Source organism: Syngnathoides biaculeatus, chromosome 5, assembly GCF_019802595.1.
Source record: "Syngnathoides biaculeatus isolate LvHL_M chromosome 5, ASM1980259v1, whole genome shotgun sequence".
Taxonomy (NCBI): domain Eukaryota; kingdom Metazoa; phylum Chordata; class Actinopteri; order Syngnathiformes; family Syngnathidae; genus Syngnathoides; species Syngnathoides biaculeatus.
In genome coordinates this window covers 14,644,596-14,667,467 of record NC_084644.1, presented here as the reverse complement: position 1 = coordinate 14,667,467, position 22,872 = coordinate 14,644,596, and the positions used below count along the sequence as shown (strand labels likewise).

At 45.4% G+C, this 22,872-nt stretch overlaps 1 protein-coding gene and 1 long non-coding RNA gene across 9 annotated transcripts in view; one reads left to right on the top strand and one right to left on the bottom strand.

Annotated features, from left to right (window-relative positions):
- LOC133500638 (uncharacterized) overlaps positions 1 to 3,671 on the top strand; it is a 16,623-nt gene extending 12,952 nt beyond the window's left edge. For all 4 annotated transcript variants that reach the window (XM_061819604.1, XM_061819605.1, XM_061819606.1 and 1 more), the window contains one exon: positions 151 to 3,671. In XM_061819604.1, the coding sequence (XP_061675588.1) occupies positions 151 to 1,628 (1,478 nt within the window). In that variant the 3' untranslated portion in view covers positions 1,629 to 3,671. The remainder of the gene's footprint in view (positions 1 to 150) is intronic.
- On the bottom strand, positions 2,458 to 22,872 carry LOC133500640 (uncharacterized). Of its 5 annotated transcripts, XR_009795006.1 has the most exons (6): positions 19,635 to 22,872; positions 18,921 to 19,343; positions 16,915 to 17,041; positions 7,315 to 16,811; positions 7,121 to 7,189; positions 3,770 to 6,913 (listed from the first exon to the last, which is right to left on the bottom strand). It is a non-coding gene; the product is annotated as an uncharacterized LOC133500640 (long non-coding RNA). The 5 variants fall into 5 exon arrangements; XR_009795002.1 differs by adding an exon at positions 2,458 to 2,597 and having other exon boundaries at positions 3,941 to 16,811; XR_009795003.1 differs by having other exon boundaries at positions 7,121 to 16,811.

Here is a 22,872-nt window from a genome sequence, read left to right as displayed (position 1 = left end):
CCAAGTGTTAACTATTTGTTTGTTATTATGTGAAGTCTATTTACAGTACATAACAGATCTCCACTCAGTCACACTGAATGTAATGTATATTTTAGATCTTTTATAGTACCTAGTTGTTAAAAAAAAACCACTTTGTTCTTGTCCTTTTAGAGGAAGCAGCTGTAGGTTTTGCACTAGGAGCAGTAGGAGGCTTCATCATGGGTGTCACAGAAGACCCTGTCGACAGGACCTTGTCTGCGATGACTTCAGCGAGTCAACTGAAGCCACTGATTGACAATATCAGGACTGTGGGTGCTCTCGGACTAGGGACTCTCATGGGAGCTTCTGCACTGACCATCGCCATGACCTCAGTTGTAGCTGGTGTCATAATGGCAGCAGTTGTAGCATCGGTATTCGTCACAACAAGGAGTTGTGGGACAATTCAGACAAACTATGCTAACTTGTGGGCTTCTGCGGGACTTGCCGGTGCTCTTGGAACCACACTCAGTGGAGCCACACTTGGTTTTTTTATTGAAACAATTGTGAATAATTCTGGCATGTTTGGTCTTTTGTCTGCACTGTCCATTTTCAGCATCCTCAAACCACCGCTGCGCTTTGTATTTAACGTCCTCTGGAAACAAGGAGAGGCCTGTTGCACTCAAGGATCTATAGTTTGGGACAAAGAAAGGAAAGAATTTGAGATTTCAGATTTAGAGCAGAGAGAAAGAGTGGCTGTGCAAATAGAAGAGAGGATCCTGACAATAAATAATGGACGGAACACAAGTGGGACAAAAGACATGATGACATGGGCCACTGAGCGGAAGCTGAGAGAAAAACTAGAGAGGAAGAAGACGGAGGTTGAAGAAGCACAGATCAAACAACAGACCCTTCAAGACTGGATCAAAACTGTGATGGTCAAATATGTGGACTTCTTGGCTTTCTCAGGGATTCCAATGACTGTGGTTGCCGTTGTATCATCACTTTTTGGGTTGTTTGGATATGGACGGCACCATTATGCGTTCATTGCACTTATAGCTTTAGTAGCAGTCATTGGCTATTTAATTCTGAAGTCATCAGATTTAAAGTTCTGGATGTTGATAGGATGCATGGGAATGCTTGCAACATTTGTTATTGCCATGCTCACAGTACAAGCTGGAGACGAGGTCAATAAAGTTGCCATGAATCTGAGAGCAGAACAGCAGAATGTAAACGCTAAAAGCATCAACGATCGCATGATTGACCATTGCTCTCGAGAAGCTTTGAAAACCGCAATTATTGCAGCAAAACTTTGCCAGCTCTGCTTGGGAGCCACTGTTGGGGGGCCCCTGGTAAGGCATGGAGGAGAAGGGGGCAAGGTAATTTTAGGGGCTGCCATAGTGGCCTTAGGTTTACTAGCTGGAGTGGAGGTTTTATCTCCAGTATTGGGAAACGGGGGGAAAGCCGGAGCACTGCTGGGGGTGGTGGGTACTTCTGGGGTGTCTGTGGGTGCAGTGGCAGCCATGACAGGACAGTGTTCTTCATGGCCACGGACTTTGGGAGCCATAGCAGGTCTGATTATTGGCACATTAGCCACAGATAAACTCCATATTGTCATGATAGGAATACAAGTTATTGTTGCCTACATCTTTGCTATGAATAATGCTTTTTAAAACATAAGATGCAAATTCCCTTCTGTGCAAAGTGAGTGAGATGTTCACTCAGTTTCTAATTCCTGATGTTATTAAACACACCTCTCAGATTCCAACATCATATTTCTTGTTAGTGATGAAGTGAAATTATTGGTAGCGGTAATAATAAGCTACAAAATGTTAATCATTATTTTTGAAAACTTTAATTACAGATAAGGAACATTTATACCATTGTGGAATCATCTACAATTATTTTCTTTTATGTTTTAACACCAACAGTAGCATCAGAAATGTTATGTTTTGTGTGTCAAAAATAATGGAAAAATTCAAGTTTTTATTTTTATTTTATTTTAAAACCAATAATAAAAGTTATGAGTCCTGGTTTGATTATCGTTAACATAGATTTAGCAAGATATTACTACAAACAGTGTCTGGATCAGTGTTTCTAATATAACTGGATTATATCTTCCCTGCTTCTTTACTTACTGTATATCTGTACAAGTGAATGCAAAGCAAACAAAGATTTTCTTATTATCAGTTGTGTTGGATCATCATTTCAATAATGCAGCTACCCAGCCTATTTTTGGGAGGCTGAACCCGTTGAAAGCCTCCGGTGACTGGAATATATCATTGTGGAGCTTTCCGCAATGTGCAAGAGGTCCTCTCTGCCCCCTAGTTCACGGGCCATCCGAAGGAGTAGGGCTCATTCATGGCATTAGTTTCCTCCTATAAACATCAAGCATGAAGAGACACTTCACCATTTAAACATTTTGTGGTCAACAATTGAATGCTTAGATTTATGTGTCAAGAGTCTTTGCCGACTTTCATTAAACCTAAGGCCAACATTAAAAGTTGATCAAAAACATCCCCTCTGATCAAGTCAGTGGACAGATTTGGGACAGACGTCCGTAACTTCACATGCAAGACAAATAGTGGGCCCCGCTGTTGTACAGAAGCTTTGCTTGGCATCAGCTGGCCCATACTTGGATACTGTGAAAAAAAAAAAACAAAAGCAAAAAAAAACGTGAAATCAAGGTTTATTAGTCAATATTCGATGGTAGTCTGTGGGACTTCTACCAACTCATGTTAATGTGCATTGCCAGAATTAGATCACAATGACATATTGTGAAGACTCCCACTGAAAGAACATGATGGCAAAAAAGTAAACAATAACAGTATGATGTATTATCTTCCCATCATGGTGGCCACTTAGGAACTTTACTAAGCCGGGTTGCTACAGTGCGCTGTTGAATTTAGTTTTTTGTACAAAATCTGTTCCCACGGTGGACGACTGGTTGATACATCTACCTCACAGTTGCGAGTATTGGAGTTCAAATCTTTATCCTGCCTGCGTGGGTCTTCTCCAGGCAATCTGGTTTCCTCCCAATTTTAAAAAACATGCAAAGTGGGTTAATTGAAGACTCTAAGTGCAAATGGTATTTTGTTAAAGATACCTGGGATGGGTTCCAGCACTCCCGCCACCCTTGTGGGGATAAGCAGCACAAAAAATAGATAGTTAGAGGAATCTGTTCCCACCAGGTTGGGCCAAGCAGGGAGCTGCTTTATTCATCAATCTGTTTTCTGAGCTGCCAATCCTCACTAGGTTTGTGTTTGTGCTGACGCCTATTCCAGCTGACTTTGGGCAGGAGGTGGGGTAGACCGTGAACTGGTCACCAGCCAATCACAGAGCACGAACTACTGAACGTAGAAGAAAAGAGCCATTCACACCAACAGACAAATGAGTCTTCAGTTGACCTACCATACATGATTATAGAATCTGGGAGGTAACTGGAGTCTCTGGTGAAAACCCAAACAAGTTTAGGGAGAAGAAACTCCACAGAGGAGTGGCTAGATTTAAACCAAGGTCCTCAGAAATGTGAGGCAGACCCTATACAGTAACTAGTCGCCCACTATGCCGTCAAGACGAACATTATTTTTTAAATACAAGAATAAGTACTTAAATTGAGTTGGAATATTTTTATCCATTCTTCCATCCATTTTCTGAGCCACTTATTCCCCCCATTGTCATGGGAGTTCTGGTGCCTATCCCTGCTATCTTCGGATCAGTTGTCATTTTTATATTAAGGCTGCAATGCAGTAGCGAGAGAGAGAGAGAGAGAGAGAGAGAGAGAGAGAGAGAGAGGAGAGAGAGAGAGAGAGAGAGAGAGAGAGAGAGAGAGAGAGAGAGAGAGAGAGAGAGAGAGAGAGAGAGAGAGAGAGAGAGAGAGAGAGGACAAATTTGAGATTTTGTCTGAAGCTGGTAATTTCCCCCAAATTATTATGCACTTATATTGTAATGCAAAGTCTTGCAAACACTTGCAGTCTCTACTTACAAATGTAGATTGGCTGGTCTCTAGGAATGGTCTCTCTGGGTGTACCTCAGGAGGCAGGTTTGGTTAAACAAAAAAGATAGACAACAATAAAAACAGGTGGAAAAAGTGGAAGAAGTAGTTCTACACGCATTCTGTGGGATGTTGCGATTGTTCCTCTTCCTGTCTATTCATGAACTTGCTAGCAATTTTAGAGGAATCATGCCGGGCTGGAAGCATACCTAGGACTTTGGTAGGAGTTATTCTGATCCCCTAGTAGTGGCCTTAGAGGCTGGGAATCCAAGTCTGTTCTAATACTGTCCTTCATGTTGGCCGAACTGTGCCTCTGAACAAAAAGAAGGGGAGGGGTAGCCCAAAGTAAGCCTTTGGCTGACAAGATAAGCCATCCAGAACACAAAAAGAGACAAAAAGAGGGCAGAGTCCAAGAGGCCGGAAGTCAGGGGTTAACTACCCAGGGTTGAGCATGTACAAGAGGGACAGAGAAACCTGGAGAAGACCACACCAATCAACTTGAATGTAGTCTACGCATTTTCCTTTTTTCAGCACCAGCAGTTCCACTTGTCCTCTTTGGAGCCATGATCAGGGGTTAATGTTGCTTAAATTGAACTGAATTGAATTAAACTGGTTGCGCTGTCGCGTGTTATTTTTTTTCCGTATTTTTTGGGTGGTGCGTTCGAAAGCACAATAACAAATCGTCATGGGTCAGCTGGTCGGGGTTTTCGAATGCCGATTTTCTTCCGAAAACCAAAGCAAAATAATATCGAAAATTTCGTTCCAAAACCGATTTGTATGAAAATCAAGACGTTCGAAAACCGAGGTTTTCTGGATTCAAAGCAGCTTCCTTTTATTTACTTATTGTAGCTTCAGTGGTGGCGCCCACTCTAAGCACCAGACGTTGTGGCTTCAGTTCTGAAACATAATCGAAGGTGGAATATCTGTTTATGAGAACATTCTGTCCCGGAAGAAAAAAAGAGCGTCAACAACGACCCATAGCTATATTTTCCCTCGAAAACATACACCTGCACTAAGGTGCTTCAGCGGAAAAATCAGCTGCAGCTGAGCCATGCCAGGAAGAAAAGGCACAGTCACTATGATGAATTTCTTCCGTCCAACCTCATAGATTGATCATTCAAATAAAATTTCTAAAAACTACAACAATTTTCTTTTTATAGTAAAACAGGATATCCAATCCTGGATAAAGCAGAACAAAATGGATGGATGGACAGACGTTTATATATCTTTAATTCTCAAATAAATATTATGGCCTGAAACAGGTTTTGATCTTTAGTTTCATTCTAGAATAATGTGCTTTTTCTTTTTTAAATATACGAAGTGGTGGCTTGGTGTGTAGTTGTAGAGCGTTGGCCTCACAGTTCCGAGGCCCAGGGTTCAAATCCCTGCCCTGCCTATGTGGAGTTTGCATGTTGTCTCCATGCCTGTGTGAGTTTTCTCCGGGCACTCCGGTTTCCTCCCACATCCCAAAAACATCCATCCATCCATCCATTACCCAAGCCGCTTATCCTCACAAGGGTCACAGGAGAGCCAGAGCCTATCCCAGCTAACTTCGGGTAAAAGGCGGACTACACTCTGAACTAGTCGCCTGTCAGTTACAGGGCAGATATCGACACCATCACTGAGTGGGAATCAATCCCACACTGCCCACACCAAAATCAGGCGTGTGAACCACTACACCATCAGTGACTCCATCGCAAAAACATGCAACATGAATTGGACACTCTAAATTGCCCTTAGGTGTGATTATGAGTGCGGCTGTTGTCTGTGCCCACAGTCCCTGCGATTGGCTGGCAACCAGTTCAGGGAGTACCCTGCCTCCTTCCCGTTGACAGCTGAGATAGGCTCCAGCAGTCCCGCGACCCTTGTGAGGATAAGCACCTAAGACAATGGATGGATGGATATACAGTATATATACACATTCTCAGGAAGCTGCAACATTTTCCTCTCACGCAGACTAAATGCACTAAATGCCAACACACATTTGTCCTTAGCCAGGAGCCACACACGCACACCCCCCCCCCCACACACACAGTACTTTAACACATTTATTGTGATGAATTAATTATATTAAAAAAAAAAAGAGAGCCTTAATTCCTTAATTCGTACATGATTTCCTGGTCCACTGTGTGCTTGGTCGTGTGTGATTCAGTTGGTTTTCTTAAAATGTGTGAGGCACATGGCTTTCGAAATGTCCTTGTCTCGAGTTCCTTGAGATTTAACTGCTGGTTTCTGAATAAAATTGACTTGACGTGTTGAAAAGTTAGAATTTTTCCATTTCCTTCCTTGTGAAATCATTAAGATGAAAGAGTAGAACCAGGCAGTCAGTGGTCTTCATCGTATCTTCTTCATCAGGATGTTATATTCAAAAGATATTCATTTTCTACATGTTTTGACTGACTGGTCAAAGTGCTAAATATGAAATACATAATTCATACTTATTCAAACTTTTAAAGAGAGACATCGTATATCTTTGTTGCCCAAGCAGTCTGGCTACTAATGATGGATTGACTTCCTGCTGGTCTTAGTTTCTATTCTATGTTTGAGGGGAAATGCCCATATCCTCCCCCGTCTTTCCCACACAGCCCCCTTTTCATTTGCTTGAGGTCATTGTGGGTCAGCACCCTTCTGCCAGTTTCCATCATTCACAAGAAAACACCCAAAGAAGATTCTGAGTCATACATGTGCTCTTAAAAATTCATTGACTACCACTTGTTCCTGTTAATGTGGATATTTGAGTTCTGTAGCTGTCAATGCCATGTTAGGAGTTTACTTGAATAGAAATTGAGAAAATATGGTGCAACAGTGACATTAGCAAGAACTGGGCGCCCCTGTAAAATTTATGAAAAGATGAGAAGTCAGGGACGCCTGCTAAGAGACTGACAGCAGCAGTGAGGGAGGTACAGTCATTTATGGCAAGAACTAGTACATCTGACAATCTTGTCTTCTTCATATGTCTGGGCTCTGTGGGGTGGAGTGGGAAGACATAACGTTAGCTTACAAAGAAAAACAGCGATCTCATCTCCATTTTTCTAAAACACACACCATCACCTTAACTAGTATAGTAAAATGTAATATGATCTGATAATGCCGAGGTTGACAATTTTGAATATAATCTCTATAATCTGTCCACCAAAAACAAAACTGCTCATCACCAAAACAACATCATACCTACAGTGAAGAATGGTAACGCCATAATCGTGCTTTGGTGCTGTGTTTCCTCAACTGGAAGTCGGGTCTCTGTCAAGGTGGAGAAAATTATGAACAGTTGAAAATACCAGTCAGTGTAACCACAAAACCTTCACACTGCGGGAAAGAAAAGGGGCGGGGGGAGTAATTCACAATTTCATCTTCAAGTTACATACCATGGGCGGGACGGTGGAGCAGCTGGAAAGCATTGGACTCTCAGTTCTAAGGTCTGGGATTCAATCCCGCCCCCGCCAAGTGGCGTTTGCATGTTCTCCCTGTGCCTGTGTGGGCTTTCTCTGGACACTCCAGTTTCCTAACACATCCCAAAAACATGCATCATTAATTGCACACTCTAAATTGTCCCGAGGTGTGCTTGTGAGTGAAGCTGTTGTCTGTCTTCATGTGCCCTGCAATTGCCTGGCAACTAGTTCAGGGTGTACCCTGCCTCCTGCCTGATAATAGCTGGGATAGGCTCCAGCACTCCCGTGATCCTTGTGAGGATAAGCGGCTCAGAAAATGGATGGCTGGATAACCTACCATGTAAGTTTCTGGAATGTGGGAAGAAACCAGAGTACCCAGAGAAACTCTATGTTTGCAGGAGAAGCTGGAGTTGAACCAAGGACTTCATCACGGTGTCATGATCCTGCCGGTCCAGCCCTGGCTGTGCGGGTTCCCACACGGTAGCGCTGATTGGGAGGCGCACACCTGCACCTCATGCTGGCTGATTGGCCCCGGTGTATATAGGACCATGGGGACGACTGGTCCGGCGTCAGATTGTTGCAACTCATGCCCTGTTCCAGCACTCCCGTATCTCTGATCATATTCCCCTGTGTACCAACCTCCCCTGTTCTCTGACCGACCCCGTAAGCCTGATTAATTTAATATTCTTGCCTGCTTTGATCGACCTCCCGTGTACCGACTCCTGCCTGCCCGCTGACCTGCTCTCTATGCCCGACGTCCTGACTACTGCTGCTACACCTGACTGTCTGCCTGATCCCCGACCGTGGAACAATAAACGTTTTTCCCGAATTACCTCTGCGTCTCCCCACTCCTGCATTTGGGTCCTACCTCCGTTTTGATGGGTCGTGACACACGGTGAGGCAAATATGACAGCCAGTCCACCATCGTGTCACCTCCAGTGTCCCACACCACCGTGCAGCCCTCAGTGTCTCCCAAATCAAACATGCGTCATTACCTTCTTATTCTTAGTTTGCCAAAAGACGGCCTGTACTTGCTGCCAGTGACAGCAACTTGAGTAATGTCATCTAATGCTAAAGTGAAGCCACTGATGTTGTTTGTTCCACAGGAAAGCACTGCCAATGTCCAGCATGATATTAAAACAGATAGAACAATAAGCTGCACTGAAAGGAAATTCAGCCAAAATGAAGGGACCACTTTACCAACATTATTTTGAATGAATGAACAAATGCATGTTAGAGGAACGTAAAGGTCTGGAAGCACAATAATCAGATCAGCTTTAAAAAAAATGGCAGCTGAGAGAATTGTGTTTTACAAGAAACACACAGAAAGAGTATACAGTTAGCCACGCTCTGGATTAATATATTTGAATTTTATTTTTCACAAAATTTGATGTGAAATAGGGCCAAATGTTACATTTTCTTTTGAAGAATGGGCTTGGAGTACTTGAGTCTAAATAAGCCTTTTTGTGGGAATGACTTTTGGAGAGTATTCTGGTCCTAATTTGAAGTAATAATCACAATGAAGCACAGGTGTCTGATCTCAGATGATGTTCACAATTACTTTTAGTTCTTCTCTAAGATTTTGGGGGGACAACTTGAAGCCTGAGATGTACAAACTTAAAGTTTTACTAAAAATGATTTTTTTTTTATTCTACTTTGGTAGGAGAAGAGTCTGCCTGCTGACGAAGATTCCACTGATTCAAGTTTGTGATGTAATGGGAACCATAAGTACATCTGGAATGCAGTGTTTGTCTGGGGTTATGACGCAGTGAGCTCAAGAACATTATGTGTCTGGCTTGCTCTTGGGAGCATATGAACTCAAAAGAAAAAGGTTAACTCAGCCGTCATTGCTTAACACTTCCAAAGTCTCACTTCAGAATGGAGTTCTTCTATTCAGAAAAATACAGGGCATGATAAACAAAATATTAAATGTTACATCAATTCAGTTTTTCTTTTAATACAATATACCGCACCACAATAGATGAGATTCTGTATGGGGCAGCAACATTTTTTGACATAACTATTAATGGTATGGTAGCAACTGATCAATTAATTGTAGCAGATGTAATAGCATTGTAGGGGGGAAGTTAGTGATTTTTTTTTTTTTTTTTTTATTTGGCCAGGCGGCATGGTAGGGCAACTGGTTAGACAATTGGCCTCACAGTTCTGAAGTCCAGGGTTCAAATACCGGCCCGCCTGTGTGGAGTTTGCATGTTCTCCCCGTCCCTGCTTGGGTTTTCTCCGGGCACTCCGGTTTCCTCCCACATCCCAAAAACATACAGTGATAGGAGACACTAAATTCCCCCTAGATGTGATTGTAAGTGTGACCGTTGTTTTGTGTGTTGTTGGAACTACGTGCCTTGTGATTGGTACCCCACTTCCTGCACAATGATGGCTGGGATAGGCGTCAGCACCACCGCGACCCTTGTGAGGATAAGTGGCTTGGAAAATGAATGAATGAATGAATAAATTAATTAATGAATTTGGTTATTGTTCTTTAGATTTCTTTTGTTCGGCTATGAGGAAGCAATTAAATTGATAGTTGTTCCCAGCAGGTTCATCATTTCACTTGGACGAAGATTAGTGTTAAGTTCTGGTTACATGGGGATGCAGGGCATTGAATCAAAGACGGCATACAGTATATTTTCTGACTTTATCTGATTGACATATAGTAAAACAGGGGTCCCCAGGTACTGGACCATTGACTGGTACTGGCCAGCTGGCCATTATTTAAAAGCTTAACAAAAACAAAACAAAACAAAAAAAAAACCTGCAAAATAAAGGAAAATAAAATGAAAGGGTAGATGAAAGTAATTTAAAAAAATAGGAGGAAATAATGTATAAACTTCATTCACATCCTACCCCATTCTCTGATCTCATTTTTATCTACAGTCTCATGTCACTATTGTAAAAGGCTGTAACAAAATTTGTACAATACTTTCAGAATATAGAGATATGAAAAATAGCTAGGTTTGTAAATATTATTGTGAACAATTAATAAATAAAAACAAAATCATTATCTGTACATATTACAAAACAGAAATGCTATCATGTATATTACAAAACATATTTACAAGCATAATATATAAATAGATATGGATACAATACAATATGCAGGATATATGTCCACATTACAGCAGCTTTTCAAAATATGTGTACTTTGTGAAGATGTCTGTATTTCTTCTTCAACTCTTATATTTGGGCTAAACTTGCAATATTAGCAGGGTGTTCAAATACTTATTTTCTTCACTGTACATTCATCCATCCATCTATTTTCTTTGCCACTTATCCTCTTGAGGGTCGTGGAGTGTGCTGGAGCCTATCTCAGCTGTCAATGGGTAGGAGGCGATGTGCACCCTGAACTGGTTGACAGCCAATCGCAGGGCACAAAAAGACAGACAACAGCTGCACTCACAATCACACCTAGGGGCAATTTAGAGTGTCCAATTAATGTTGCATGTTTTTGGGATGCGGGAGGAAACCGGAGTGCCCGGAGAAAAGCCTCACAGGCACGGGGAGAACATGAAACTCCACACAGGCGGGGCCGGGATTGAACCTGGGTCCTCAGAACTGTGAGCCCAACGCTGTACCAGCTGGTCCACTGTGCTGCCCTTTTACATTCAATGTATGCCAAAGTTTATTTAACTCCATAAATTCTGATAGAAATGTTCTTTTAGTGTGTGTCGATGGACCTCATTGTTTAGCCATCCCTTGGACTTTGAACTCCTTCCCTTACAGTTGCCGGTTCCACATTATTTCTAGCTTTATAGAACATTTTGGTAGGTTTGTATTCAATCAGGTCAGGATATGTAATACTTTTGGACAATATAAATCATTTATCAGTGTGTTAAAAAAAGTTACTTTATGTATTATGATGGTGTCATGTTCTGTCATGCAGTTCCACGTTTGAACCCTGGAGGGCTGGAGAGCCTTGTTCCTCATACTCCCCTGTGAACCTGACCCAGATCTTTCCTGCCACCAAGACAACCACTTGTTCAGCCCTTTGCCTGCCACCTATCCCTTTGCCTGCCACCTGCCACGCTGACATATTCCCCTTAGCGGGGGAACAACATATAGCCTGTTCATCGGGGCAGCCTTCAGGGCTGAGAGAGTCCTTAACTGCATCTTTGACTTGGGTTTCGATTTCCCAGGTGAAGATTGAGATGAAACAAGCGTCGGGAAGGATAGGGGTGTGGTCGGACTCGGTTGTCTCCCCATCATGCATACGCAACAGGACATCAGGTTTTTTGTTCTGTCTCCACCCGATAGGTCATCACGAAGGGAAACCGCGTAAAGAAGAGTGCCCACCTAGGTTGCCTGGTGTTGAGTCTTTTGGCTGATTTAATATATTCAAAATTTTTGTAGTCCACTGGTACCAAGAATGGGACCTGTGTCCACTCTAACCCATGTCTCCATTCTGACATGGCTGTCTTGACTGCGAGCAGTTCACGGTCTCCGATTTCGTTCCGCCGGAGTTAGCTTTTTGGAAAGTCAGCGCAGGGGTGTAATCTTCCGTCCTTGGGATTTTTTTTGTGAGAGAACCACCCCTATCCCCGAATCCGATGCATTGACCTCGACGACAAACTGCCTATATGGATCAGGCAAGGTGAGGACTGGAGCTGAAGTAAAGTTGGCCTTGAGCTTACGGAAGGCCGTCTGTCAGGTCGAATTCCAAATGAAAGAACCGTGAGGTGAGGTTAGTGCATGCAATGGGGCCGCAATGGTACTAAAGGTTTCGGATGAATTTGCGGTAGAAGTTGGCCAACCCAATAAACCTCTTTACCTCCTTGCGGGTAGTCGGAATGGGCCAATGAAGAACGGCCTTGACCTTGCTGGGATCCATGCGTATCTCTCCCTCGACCAAGACAAAGCCCAAGAATGACACGGAGGGTTGGTGGAACTCACACTTTTCAGCCTTACCATACAGGTCATGATGCAATAGCTTTTGAAACACCGCATGAATGTATCTGACATGGGATTTTTCATCCAGGGAAAAAAACCAGGATGTTGTCTAGGTCAGGGGTGCTGAATGCGGTTTCGGTAGATCGCGACGGCTTGCAAAAAGAAAAGAGGATGACATCAGCTGTATTTTTTTTTAACTCTAGCTCACCGCGCATGTGCAAACAACGACAGTACAGGAAAAAACGCTGTCAGTTAGTTCCCCCCTCTGTCCCCATTTTAAGCTCTCTTAAGAAATCTTAAACATGAGTATGGATGCTGGAGTAAAGAAGACAAAAAGCTGTCACTTTCATAAGGAATGGGAGGCGGACTTTTTTTGACAATGTAATTTACGAAGTGCGTTTGCCTCATCTGCCAGTGTAGTTAAATGTGGAACGGCATTTTCGAACTGTTTATGGAAAATACGACACCAACATTCTGCTGAAAAAACAAGCTGAGAATGAGAAAAGTGAATTAACTAAAATACCAATTGGCCACACAGCAGTCACTGAAGCATCGTTTCTGGGTTTGTCACATCACACATAAAGAGGCATAGCTGACTCGTTGTTCCGATATTTTAAAAATAAGGCGGAAATATTATCTTCAACAAAATTTCTGCAGTTGTAAAGGAGTACAGTTACACAGCGCTGTGAACCCATGGCTGATGTGTGGAAGGACCAGCAATGTGAACTTGGATAGTTAAAAAAAATGTTCAAAGTTAATTATTGTGTAATACTGGCTTCATGCGGTTATGCAAGGCACACAAACATACATTTACACATAAATATGTTTTGCATTTTTGTTGTGCATAGATCTTTGTGACTTGGTCATTGTATTTCATCATTGCTCATTCTAAAAAAAAAAAAAAAAACACCCTGTCGATCGCGAGAGGCTGGATGCTTGAGAAGTAGATTTTGGGGTAAAAAAGTCTGGGCGCCCCTGGTCTAGGTACACAAAAACATATGTGTTAAGCATTTTGCGTAAAACGTCATTGACAAAATTCTGAAATACGACTGATGCATTTGTGAGTCTGAAGGGCATCACCAAGTATTCACAATGCTCCGTGAGCGTGTTGAAAGCAGTCTTCCACTAATCCCCATCTCTTATCTACACCAGGTGGTACGCATTCCTCAGGTCCAGCTTGGTAAAAATCTTGGCCCCCTTCAGCAGTTCGAAGGCTGTGGCAATGAGGGGGAGAGGGTACCTATTCTTTATAGTGATGTTGTTCAGTCCCTGGTAATCGATGCAGGGCCACAGGGTCTTGTCCTTCTTTTCCACAAAGAAGAAGCGGCTTCAGCTGGTGAAGACAAGGGTTGCATCAGTCCTGCAGCAAGTGACTCTTGTATGCCTTCATGGCTTGATGCCCTGGACCAGAAAGAGAGAATAATTTCCCACGAGGGGGTGAGTAGCCGGGTAGCAGGTCAATGGTGCTGTCATACGACCTGTGGGGAGGACGTGACTTGCCCTTACACCGGTCGACCAGTTAATATGGGGGTTATGTATTTTCAGCCAGGGTTTCCACAGGGTAGGTTATGACATGGTTCTGTGTGTGAGTCCTGAAATGTCAGAGTGAGCGTCTGAGTTCGGCGGGTTATTTAACCGACGAAGCTGCCATTTACCCCAAAAACCTTACGGGGGCATTGTACTGTGAATGTCCTCAGGCCCATGCTTTTGACCAGCTGAGAACTTAAAAGATTGGCGTCGCAACCCGAGTCTATGAATTTCCCCAGAAAATCGCTCCGGGCGGAAGAGTGGTGAGCAAACGGCTCTCTGAGTATCAGAGACCAGCAAGGGAGCAGGCTCTGGGTTATGTGAAACTCCCGCGGCACCTGCTGGATCCGCACTGGCGCCGGCTCCACTGGACGCGGACAAGGATGCGAGCCAGGTCATGATCTCCTGCAGCTGGTGGGCAACCATTTGGAGGGCTCCTTAAAGTTCGCCAAGACATCGACCTTGGAGCTGGAGAGCATGGCCCACCGGATCCGAGTAGGCTGGGTTCAGGTTATGGCCAGATCATTCTGTCATGGCCAGAACTTGAGGCTGAAGCAAAATGCACGACTCATGAGCCTTAGGAGCAGTTTGGGAAGGGTCAACAGTAGGTAGTCCACGGAGGCAGCAGTAGCAGATTCGGCAGTCGTGAGAGGACGGTCAAGAACGAGGCAGGGTTCGGTACACAGGGTAGCAAGGGCATGGACAAAGAGTTGTGAACGTGACATAAGTACAACGATCTGCCAAAGACCAGACTGTACGAGTGACAATATATCTGTGAGCCGTGATTACTGGGACGAAGCTCCGGTGTGTGCATCGGCTGATTGAGTCAGGTGCGTGTCACATCGGGGACCGGCACACCCATGACAGGGACCGGCACGGCCGTGACAGAGGGACTATGCCGCAAGATGGAAAAACAATTTGGCGCTAACATCTCCAAATCAGTCTGGCACATATTACAGTCGCTAATTAATGAACAGCAACCCCCAGCAGACAACAATAATTGGCTAGCCGAAGACCTGAACGGATTTTACAGCAGATTTGAAAAGGAAACTTTCACTCCACACACCTACCAAATCGAACCACAGACCACTACTATGTTGACCATCCCTGAACAGGACATGAGATGTATGAATAAAAAAAAAAAACAAAAGATGAAAAAAGCAGCGGGCCCAGACCTTATGTCCCCATCCTGCCTCAAAGTCAGCATAGACCAACTTGTGCCAGTCTTTATGAAAGATCTTCAGCAGGTCTCAAGAACTGTGTGACGTAGCAAACATGCTTCAAATAATCCACCGTCATCCCAGTCCCCAAGAAATCGGCAATCTATGCCCTGCCTTGACATCTGTGGTCATGAAATCATTTGAATGCCTCATGGTGGACCACCTCAAGGACATTGCAGATCCCCAGCTGGACCCACTACAGTTTGCCTACTGAGCGAACAGGTCTACGGATGATGCAGTCAACATGGGTCTGCACTTCATCCTTTAACACCTCGGCAGCATGGGAACCTATGTGAGGAGCCTCTTTGTAGACTTCAGATCTACGTTCAACACCATCATCCCTGTACTCCTCTCCTCCAAGCTTCTCCAGCTCGTTATCTCGCCTGCAATGTGCCAGGGGATCTACAACTTCCGAACAGGCAGGACACAGCAGGTAAGCCTGGGGGACACCACCTCATCCACCAGGACCATCAGTACCAGGCCACCCCAAGGTTGTGTCCTCTCCCCGCTGCTCTTCTCGCTCGACACAAACGACTGCAACTCAAGGCACCCGGCTGTCAAACTCCTGAAGTTTGCAGTTGACATCACAATCATTGGGCTCATCAAACACTGTAATGAGTCTGCATATCGACAGGAAGTGGTGAGAATGGAGCTTTGGTTTGACCAATACAACCTGGAGCTGAACCCACTAAAAACTGCACAGATGATTGTGGACTTCAGGAGGCATCGTTCGCCATAGATGCCCCTCACTCTGTCCAACTGTCTTGTGTCAACAGCCAAGAAATTCAAGTTCCTGGGAATTACTGTCTCATAGAACCTGAAGTGGGAGGCAAACATCAACTCCACTGCCATTGCCATTGCCACTGTCAGAGGCAAAACATGGGGAGAACCAAAATGCAAGACTCGTGACAAGTTGTAGTACAAGAAGAGGGTTTTAATGACAGGCAAAGGTCAATACACAGGCGTTCAGTCCAAAAGGCAACAGTATCCAAAACAAGAGGCAAAAGAAGAGGTTAAAAACACAAGGCAAGGTCAGATTACTGTGAGTCAAACATGTGGATACGGGAACGTGAAATGGAGTTACAACAAACTAGCCAAGAATGACATGACATACGAGGGTTCTTTGCAAGACACAATTAACAAACAAGGAACAGGTGGGGACAGTGCTCTCAGGAGCGGGTGTGTGTACACAGAGGGAATGAACACGCCCATGACAGTACCCCCCAACGGCCAGTACCAGACAGCCCAGGAGCCTTAGGATGCGCAGCATGGAAATCGTGAATGAGTGTGGTCGACAACAAATCTAGAAAGGATCCAAGACTGCTCCTCGGTACCATAGCCCTCCCAATTCACAAAATACTGCACCCCCTTCCTCTACAGCGTGACAACAACAGCCACCACACAGAAAAGACAGGACCCCCACCCATAAACCAGGGAGGTAGAGGGGGCCTGAAAGGCGGGACCAACGGGAACACCTGGGCCGGTTTAAGCAGGGTGAAATGAAAGGCAGGATGGACCTGCATCGTCCTTGGGAACTATAGCTTTAAGGTGACAGGGTTGACGACTTTAGAGATGGAGAAGGGCCCAACGAACCTGGGAGGGAGATTCCAGGACTCCAGCTGAAGTGAAAGCTGCTTAGTTGTAAGCCAAACACATTTACCCACTTTGTAGTCCAGTGCCAAGGTCCGCCTATGTTCAGTCTATGGTCCGCTGTGGTCTTGTAGGACCACCCCCAGCGCAACAGCATCTGCTGGGCTCACTACCAGGTCCTCCTGCAGCGTCTCACTAACGCCAACACAGACGCCACCGCTGATTCTGACAATACTGCAGGAAACAAGGTTGATTGGAAGCAATGCATAACATGAAATGGGGACAGACCTGTGGATGCAAAAGGGAGAGAATTGTGTGAGAACTCAACACAACCCACCTTCTGGCTCCAGATGTGTGGTTCCCGTGAGTGAGGCAACAGAGACCCGTTTCCAGCTCTTGGTTCACCCATGCTGTCTGCCCATTAGTTTTAGGATGGAACCCGGAAGACAAATTGACCACAGCACCTATAAGAGAAAAAAACTCTTTTCAAAAGCAGGTCACAAATTGGGGCCCTCTATCTGATACAAGTGTAAAAAACGTGAATTCTAAAAACATGGGCCATTATATACTCAGCAGTCTGTTAAGCCGAGGGAACTTTGGGCAACGCAATGAAACATGCTATTTTTGAGAATTGGTCTATGACTGTAAGAACTGTAGTATCAGCCTTTGAGGCTGGTTATCCGGTTACAAAATCTCGAGAGACGTTAGAACAGCGTTGTCATGGTATGGCTAACGGCCGTAACACCCCCGACGGATGGTGGTGAGATGGCTTGTTGGCCGGACACATTCTTTGACATAATCACACGTCTTTTTTAACCTTGGGCCACTAAAAGCGCTGCTTGACAACTGACTGAGTCTCAGTTATGGCCAGGTGACACACTGTCCTGTTCATAGGTGCCCAATGAATAATGCTGCCCCTTAACGTTGAGACTCCATACAGCTTGCCTGTGTCTTTGACTAAGGTTTCGACTTCCCAAACAAAGACATAACAAGACTCTGGTAGTATAGTTTCGGTCTCAGGAGCAGTTTTTTCCTTATATTGGATATGTGAGAGGGTTTCGGGTTTTCCATTCTTACAGCCCGGGCGATATGAAAGCACAAAGTTAAATTGTAAAAAGAATAGCGCTCACCAGGCCTGCATTGCTTCAAGTGCCTGAGTGGTCTTGAGCTACTCCAGGTTTTTATGATCCATCCAAATCCTGAACATAACCTGAGCACCCTCCAGCCATTGCCTCCATTCCGCCAAAGAAACCGTGAGAGAAAAGAATTCTCGGTGCCTATCATAATTTTACTCTGCAGAGGTGACCATCTTGGAAAGATAGGCACAAGGATTAACTTGCCATCTTTGGGTCACTTCGGAGATAATTTCATGCCTATATTTGCAGCAACTCGATGACGAACTGGAGTTTTGGGTCTGCAAGGGTGAGAATTGGGGTGGAGGTACAGGCCAACTGGAGTTTTCTGAATCCTGCCTGACATAACGGGTCCCATACAAATGGTCAGTGTGGCGAGATGAGCTCATGCAACACCCCAGCTGTAGTATTAAAATCCGTTGTGAATTTTCGGTACAAATTTGAAAACCCAAGGAAGTTGCGTGACTTAGGGGTAGGCCAATTGGCAATGACCTCTACTTTATTGGGTCTATATGGATCGTCCCTTCAGCTAGCAGAAACCCCAGAAAGGCCATGGAGGCCTGGTAGAATTTGCATTTCTCAGGCCCCAACATACAGGCCATTTTCCAGCAGCTGCTACAGCACGGAATGAGGGAAGAGGCAGGCATTATGCAGCCTTGGTGGTGGCGACCACACGTACGTTTCCTTCAGGGACAGGGTCAGGCAAATTGGTATGTGTTGCACATTTACATGCCGCAATGAAAGATAGCAGAAGGACAGCATCAAGGAGAGCTGCACCATTGTCATCATGAAGATTTTGATTGTCTCTGTAAATGGTGATGGATTTTCCCTCCACCAAACGACAGGCCTCTGTGAATGCCACTAACTCAGCTATTTGTCACAAGTAATGCAAAGAGAGTGGTGACAAAGCCATGACTTAATTTATCAGCCACCGCGAAGCCACTGTGACAGATAACATTATCAGGATATCATGAAGTAGAGTTGTCTACACAAAAGAACAAATCTGGATTTAGCAAGGGCATATCAGAGAGTTCAACACGAGGTGTACATAAGTGCTGTAATTAAAGCGTGTGAATGTCTAGTGTTTTGGCTGCAATTTCTTTCTCTAAAGTAACAATCTTATTTTTCATCTCAGCATGCAGTGTATTAGTTGCAATGGTTTCTTTGTTGCAGAGAGTGAGTCTTGGATGGAGGTGTGTTTGTGTACAACCTGTCAACTGCGCTGCTCCGAGGCCCACCAGGAATCAGTCAGACGCGACACAGCGTGAGCTGATCCCCACACAACCCCTCCAAAGGTCAGCAATCCCATCTTGGCGTCTTTTCATGTAGTCTTTTTGCCAAAATGGCCCTTCTCTCCACAGTTGTGCCAAGTATCATCATTGAAGTCGCCACTCCCCCAGTTCGGCCTGTTGTGACCACTTCTACCCCCTCCATGTTTCATGCCTTGTCCACCATGTCCTCGGCTTTGAAATTGTTCCTGAGCAAAGCAGTTGGAAGCGCCAGTCCCAAATACGGAGAAGGGGGCCACTGACTGTTGTAATCGGTGCTTGGTTGCTCGGGTTGCTGTTTGACTTGCGCGGGGTATGGAGGTGCCCAGTCACTGGTGTCATCTCACCGTATTCCACCAGACAACCTGGGATAAAGTGGAACAAAAGGAGATGACTGTGTATCTTTATCATTTTCTTTGAATTTTTTTCTTTTTTCACTATTCCCTTATCTAATTGTTTTGACTCTTCTCTTGCTTATTATTCTCTGTCAACCATATTTCCAGACAGTGTGCATTTTTCTCATTGTAATCTAAATCTGTAATTTTAATTGTTTTCTTCCTCTTTAAACTACTTTTCTCCTCTTCCAACATTCCTTTTAAATATTGTAACTAACAGATACTTAAGCTTCCCGTGACTGGAAAACCATAGACACTTACCTATTTCTCTACCCAAGTAATAAATTTCTTTTCCATATTTCCCCCTCATATGGGTCTTGATTGGTGATGTGTACACTGGTAAACCCCTGTTTTTGTTCTTATCGCTGGTTTTGCTCTTCCCACTCAGCATTTTCAAGAACTGCTTCACTTTATCATAATATTCGAATGTTTTTGAAATTTTTGGGGACTCGAACCCCTAATTGTTGGGTCTTGGGGACTTAAACCAATCATTGTCAGAGCTGGAGGTACCGAACCCCTCACTGAATTTAAGCCCAAGACCTCTATCCCTCGCTATCAGGTCTTGTGGCACATAACACCTCACTGAATTATAACCTGGGACCTTTGGAATCCTGAGGTGATGGCTGATCTAAGAAGGCAGCTGGGCACTCCCAAGGCCTCGATCCTGGGTAAGAGCAGGACTAATGCTCTCATCCTGGATGATCAGTCACTGGTCCAGAGAGCCCCTGGATCCTGGAATCCCACTCCTGACACCAACTGTTTTGACAAGATCTTTTTGTGACACCGTAAGCAAGGACACAATCTTGTCTTTGTGAATTTTTACTACAAAAAGAAAGGAAAGTATTTGAAAAGAGGGGACATTGTAAAAGTCAGTTGTCAGAACTTACTAAAGATCAGGCTAAATTTCCTTTTGTTATATCAAAGTGAGAGACCCAGAGAGACAGACAAAGCCTGTGAAAGTTGAAGGGAAAACTAATATTTGTATGTAGATGCATCTATGTACATATTACGTGTGTATATACACCTCCTCAAGCCATCACCTTATCGTGGTGGAGCATTTTGTATGTCCCAATGATCCTAGGAGCTAAGGTGTCTGGGGCTTCACGCCCCTGGTAGATTCACCCATGGCAAAAAGGTCCTCGGTGAGGGACCAAACAAAGTACAACTCCAAAACCCCTATGATGAATCCAAATATTGGATATTGGTTTCCCTTGCCTGGACGTGGGTCACCGGGCCCCCCCTCTGGAGTCATTCCTGCAGGTGGGGCTCAAAGGTGAGCGGCTGGTGTCTGGGCCTGGAACCATGAGGCTCGCCCGGGCACAGGCTGAAAGGGTAACATGGGTCCCCATTCCCATTGGCTCACCACTTGTAAGGGGGGCCAAAGAGGTTGGGTGCAATGTGAGCTGAGCAGTGGCCAAAGGTGGGGACCTTGGCAATCTGGTCCCCAGCTACAGAAGTTCTTGGAGTTCAAGTATTTGGGGGTCTTGTTTACGAGTGAGGGAAGAATGGAGTGGGAGATCGACAGGCGGATCGGTGCAACATCTGCAGTGAGACGGACTTTATATCGGTCCATTGTAGTAAAGAGGAAGCAAAGTCAAAGGGCAAGGCTCTCAATTTACGACTTGATCTATGTCCCTACCCTCACCTATGGGCACGAGTTGTGGGTCATGACCGAAAGAACAAGCGGCTAAAATGAGTTTCCTCTGTATCTGGGCTTTCCCTTAGAGATAGGGTGAGAAGCTTGGTAATCGGGAAGGGGCTCAGTGTCGAGCCGCTGCTCATCCGCATTGATAGGAGCAAGATGAGGTGGCTGGGGCATCTGATATGAATGCCTCCCGGACGCCTCCCTGGTGAGGTGTTACCAGCATATCCCACCGGAAAGAGACCCTGGGGATGACCCAGGACATGCAATGTCTCTCGGCTGGCCTGGGAAAACCTCGGGATCCCTCCGGAAGACCTGGAAGAAGTGGCTGGGGAAAGGGAGGTCTGGGTATCTCTGCTGAAGCTACTTCCCCCGCGACTTGACCTGGAGAAACGGTAGAAGATGGATGGATGGATGTATTTCTATAGAGGGAATGATCACGGCCATGACAACCAAAGGGTATACTTCTTGCGGCTTCTGTGGAAGCAAAGCCTGCCACAAGAGTGGCTTAGGCAGTTTTACACAGTAGTTATCGAATCAGTACTGTGTATCTCCATCACAGTCTGGTATGGGGCTGCCACAAAAAAGGACAAACTTCGACTGCAACAATCAAAGCCGCAAAACGGATTGTCAGCACCACCTTACCCACCCTTGAGGACTTGCAAACCACCCAAACTAGGACAAGAGCAGGCAGGATCCTATTGGACCCTCCATATCCATGTCAGGACGCTCCTCTGGGCGCCGGTGTCGGAAAGGAATTTGCGCTCGCAAAGGGTATCCTTGACGAACAGCAGCCGCCTCTTCGCGCCCACGCTCACAGCCACTGCGGAGTGTGGGCTTTGGCGTTTCCCGACGCGTCGTAGTTGCAAGGGGCGCAGCACCTCTTCACTTTCGCACCGAAACGGGCGTGGAAGTAGCACAAGCCTGTGCCAGCACGGCCATCGGTGGCGATGGGGCCCCTGCTGGATGCCACCCCCGCGCCCGGAGGCGAGTAAGTGCGCGTCGCGGCTAGCATCTCAGGGGAGAAGCATTGCGTAGCCACGAAGAAACGGTCGGCCTCCTCAGCCAGGGCCCGGGGCTCAGTGACTGCTCAGTACTGTTAGCGAGCGCCATCTGAACATGCGGTGGCATGTGCCTGAGAAACAGTTCCATGAAAATGAAATTGGGCTCTTCCGTGCCCAGCAGGTTTAGCATCATTTCCATGAGTTCGGAAGGTTTGCTGTCCCCCAGTCCATTAATAGCCAACAGACGTCGGGCACGCTCCGGCCATGAAAGCTCAAAAACCTTCAGAAGGTGAGCCTTGATCCCATGATACTTATCTCGGGCCGGGGGAGAGGTGATTAAGTTCACTGCTCTGGCCGCCGTTGAGCTTATGAGGGCTGAGACAACGTGACAATAACGTGTGGAATCCTCTGAGATCCCGCGGAGGGCGAACGGAGCCTCCGTCTGCGCGCACCACGGTGCCGCGAACATCTCCCAAAACTCCGGCAATTTGAGGATGGCGGTTCCCATGTTCGGTTCAGTCTCGAAAACGCCGGGACTGACGTTGGGGTCACCAGTGTAGCGCCGGAGAAAAGGAGGCGGAGTGTCGGACACAGGAACAAAACTTGTTTTATTGCTAGACATCAAAACACTACTCGCATAACGGCGGGAACTCTGTGAACCTTCACTCCGGAAGAGCAACAACAAAAACAGTCCGTGCGGAACCCCGCACCCCAACTCGAGGTCCCGCGGGTGAATTATGTAAACACCACAATATGATATCCCGCATATTCCTTGCCAGCGAATGGGGGTGGGATGACATAACCCTCGGGGGAATTTTCCCTGACAGCCGATGTATCGTATACAACGGGGATC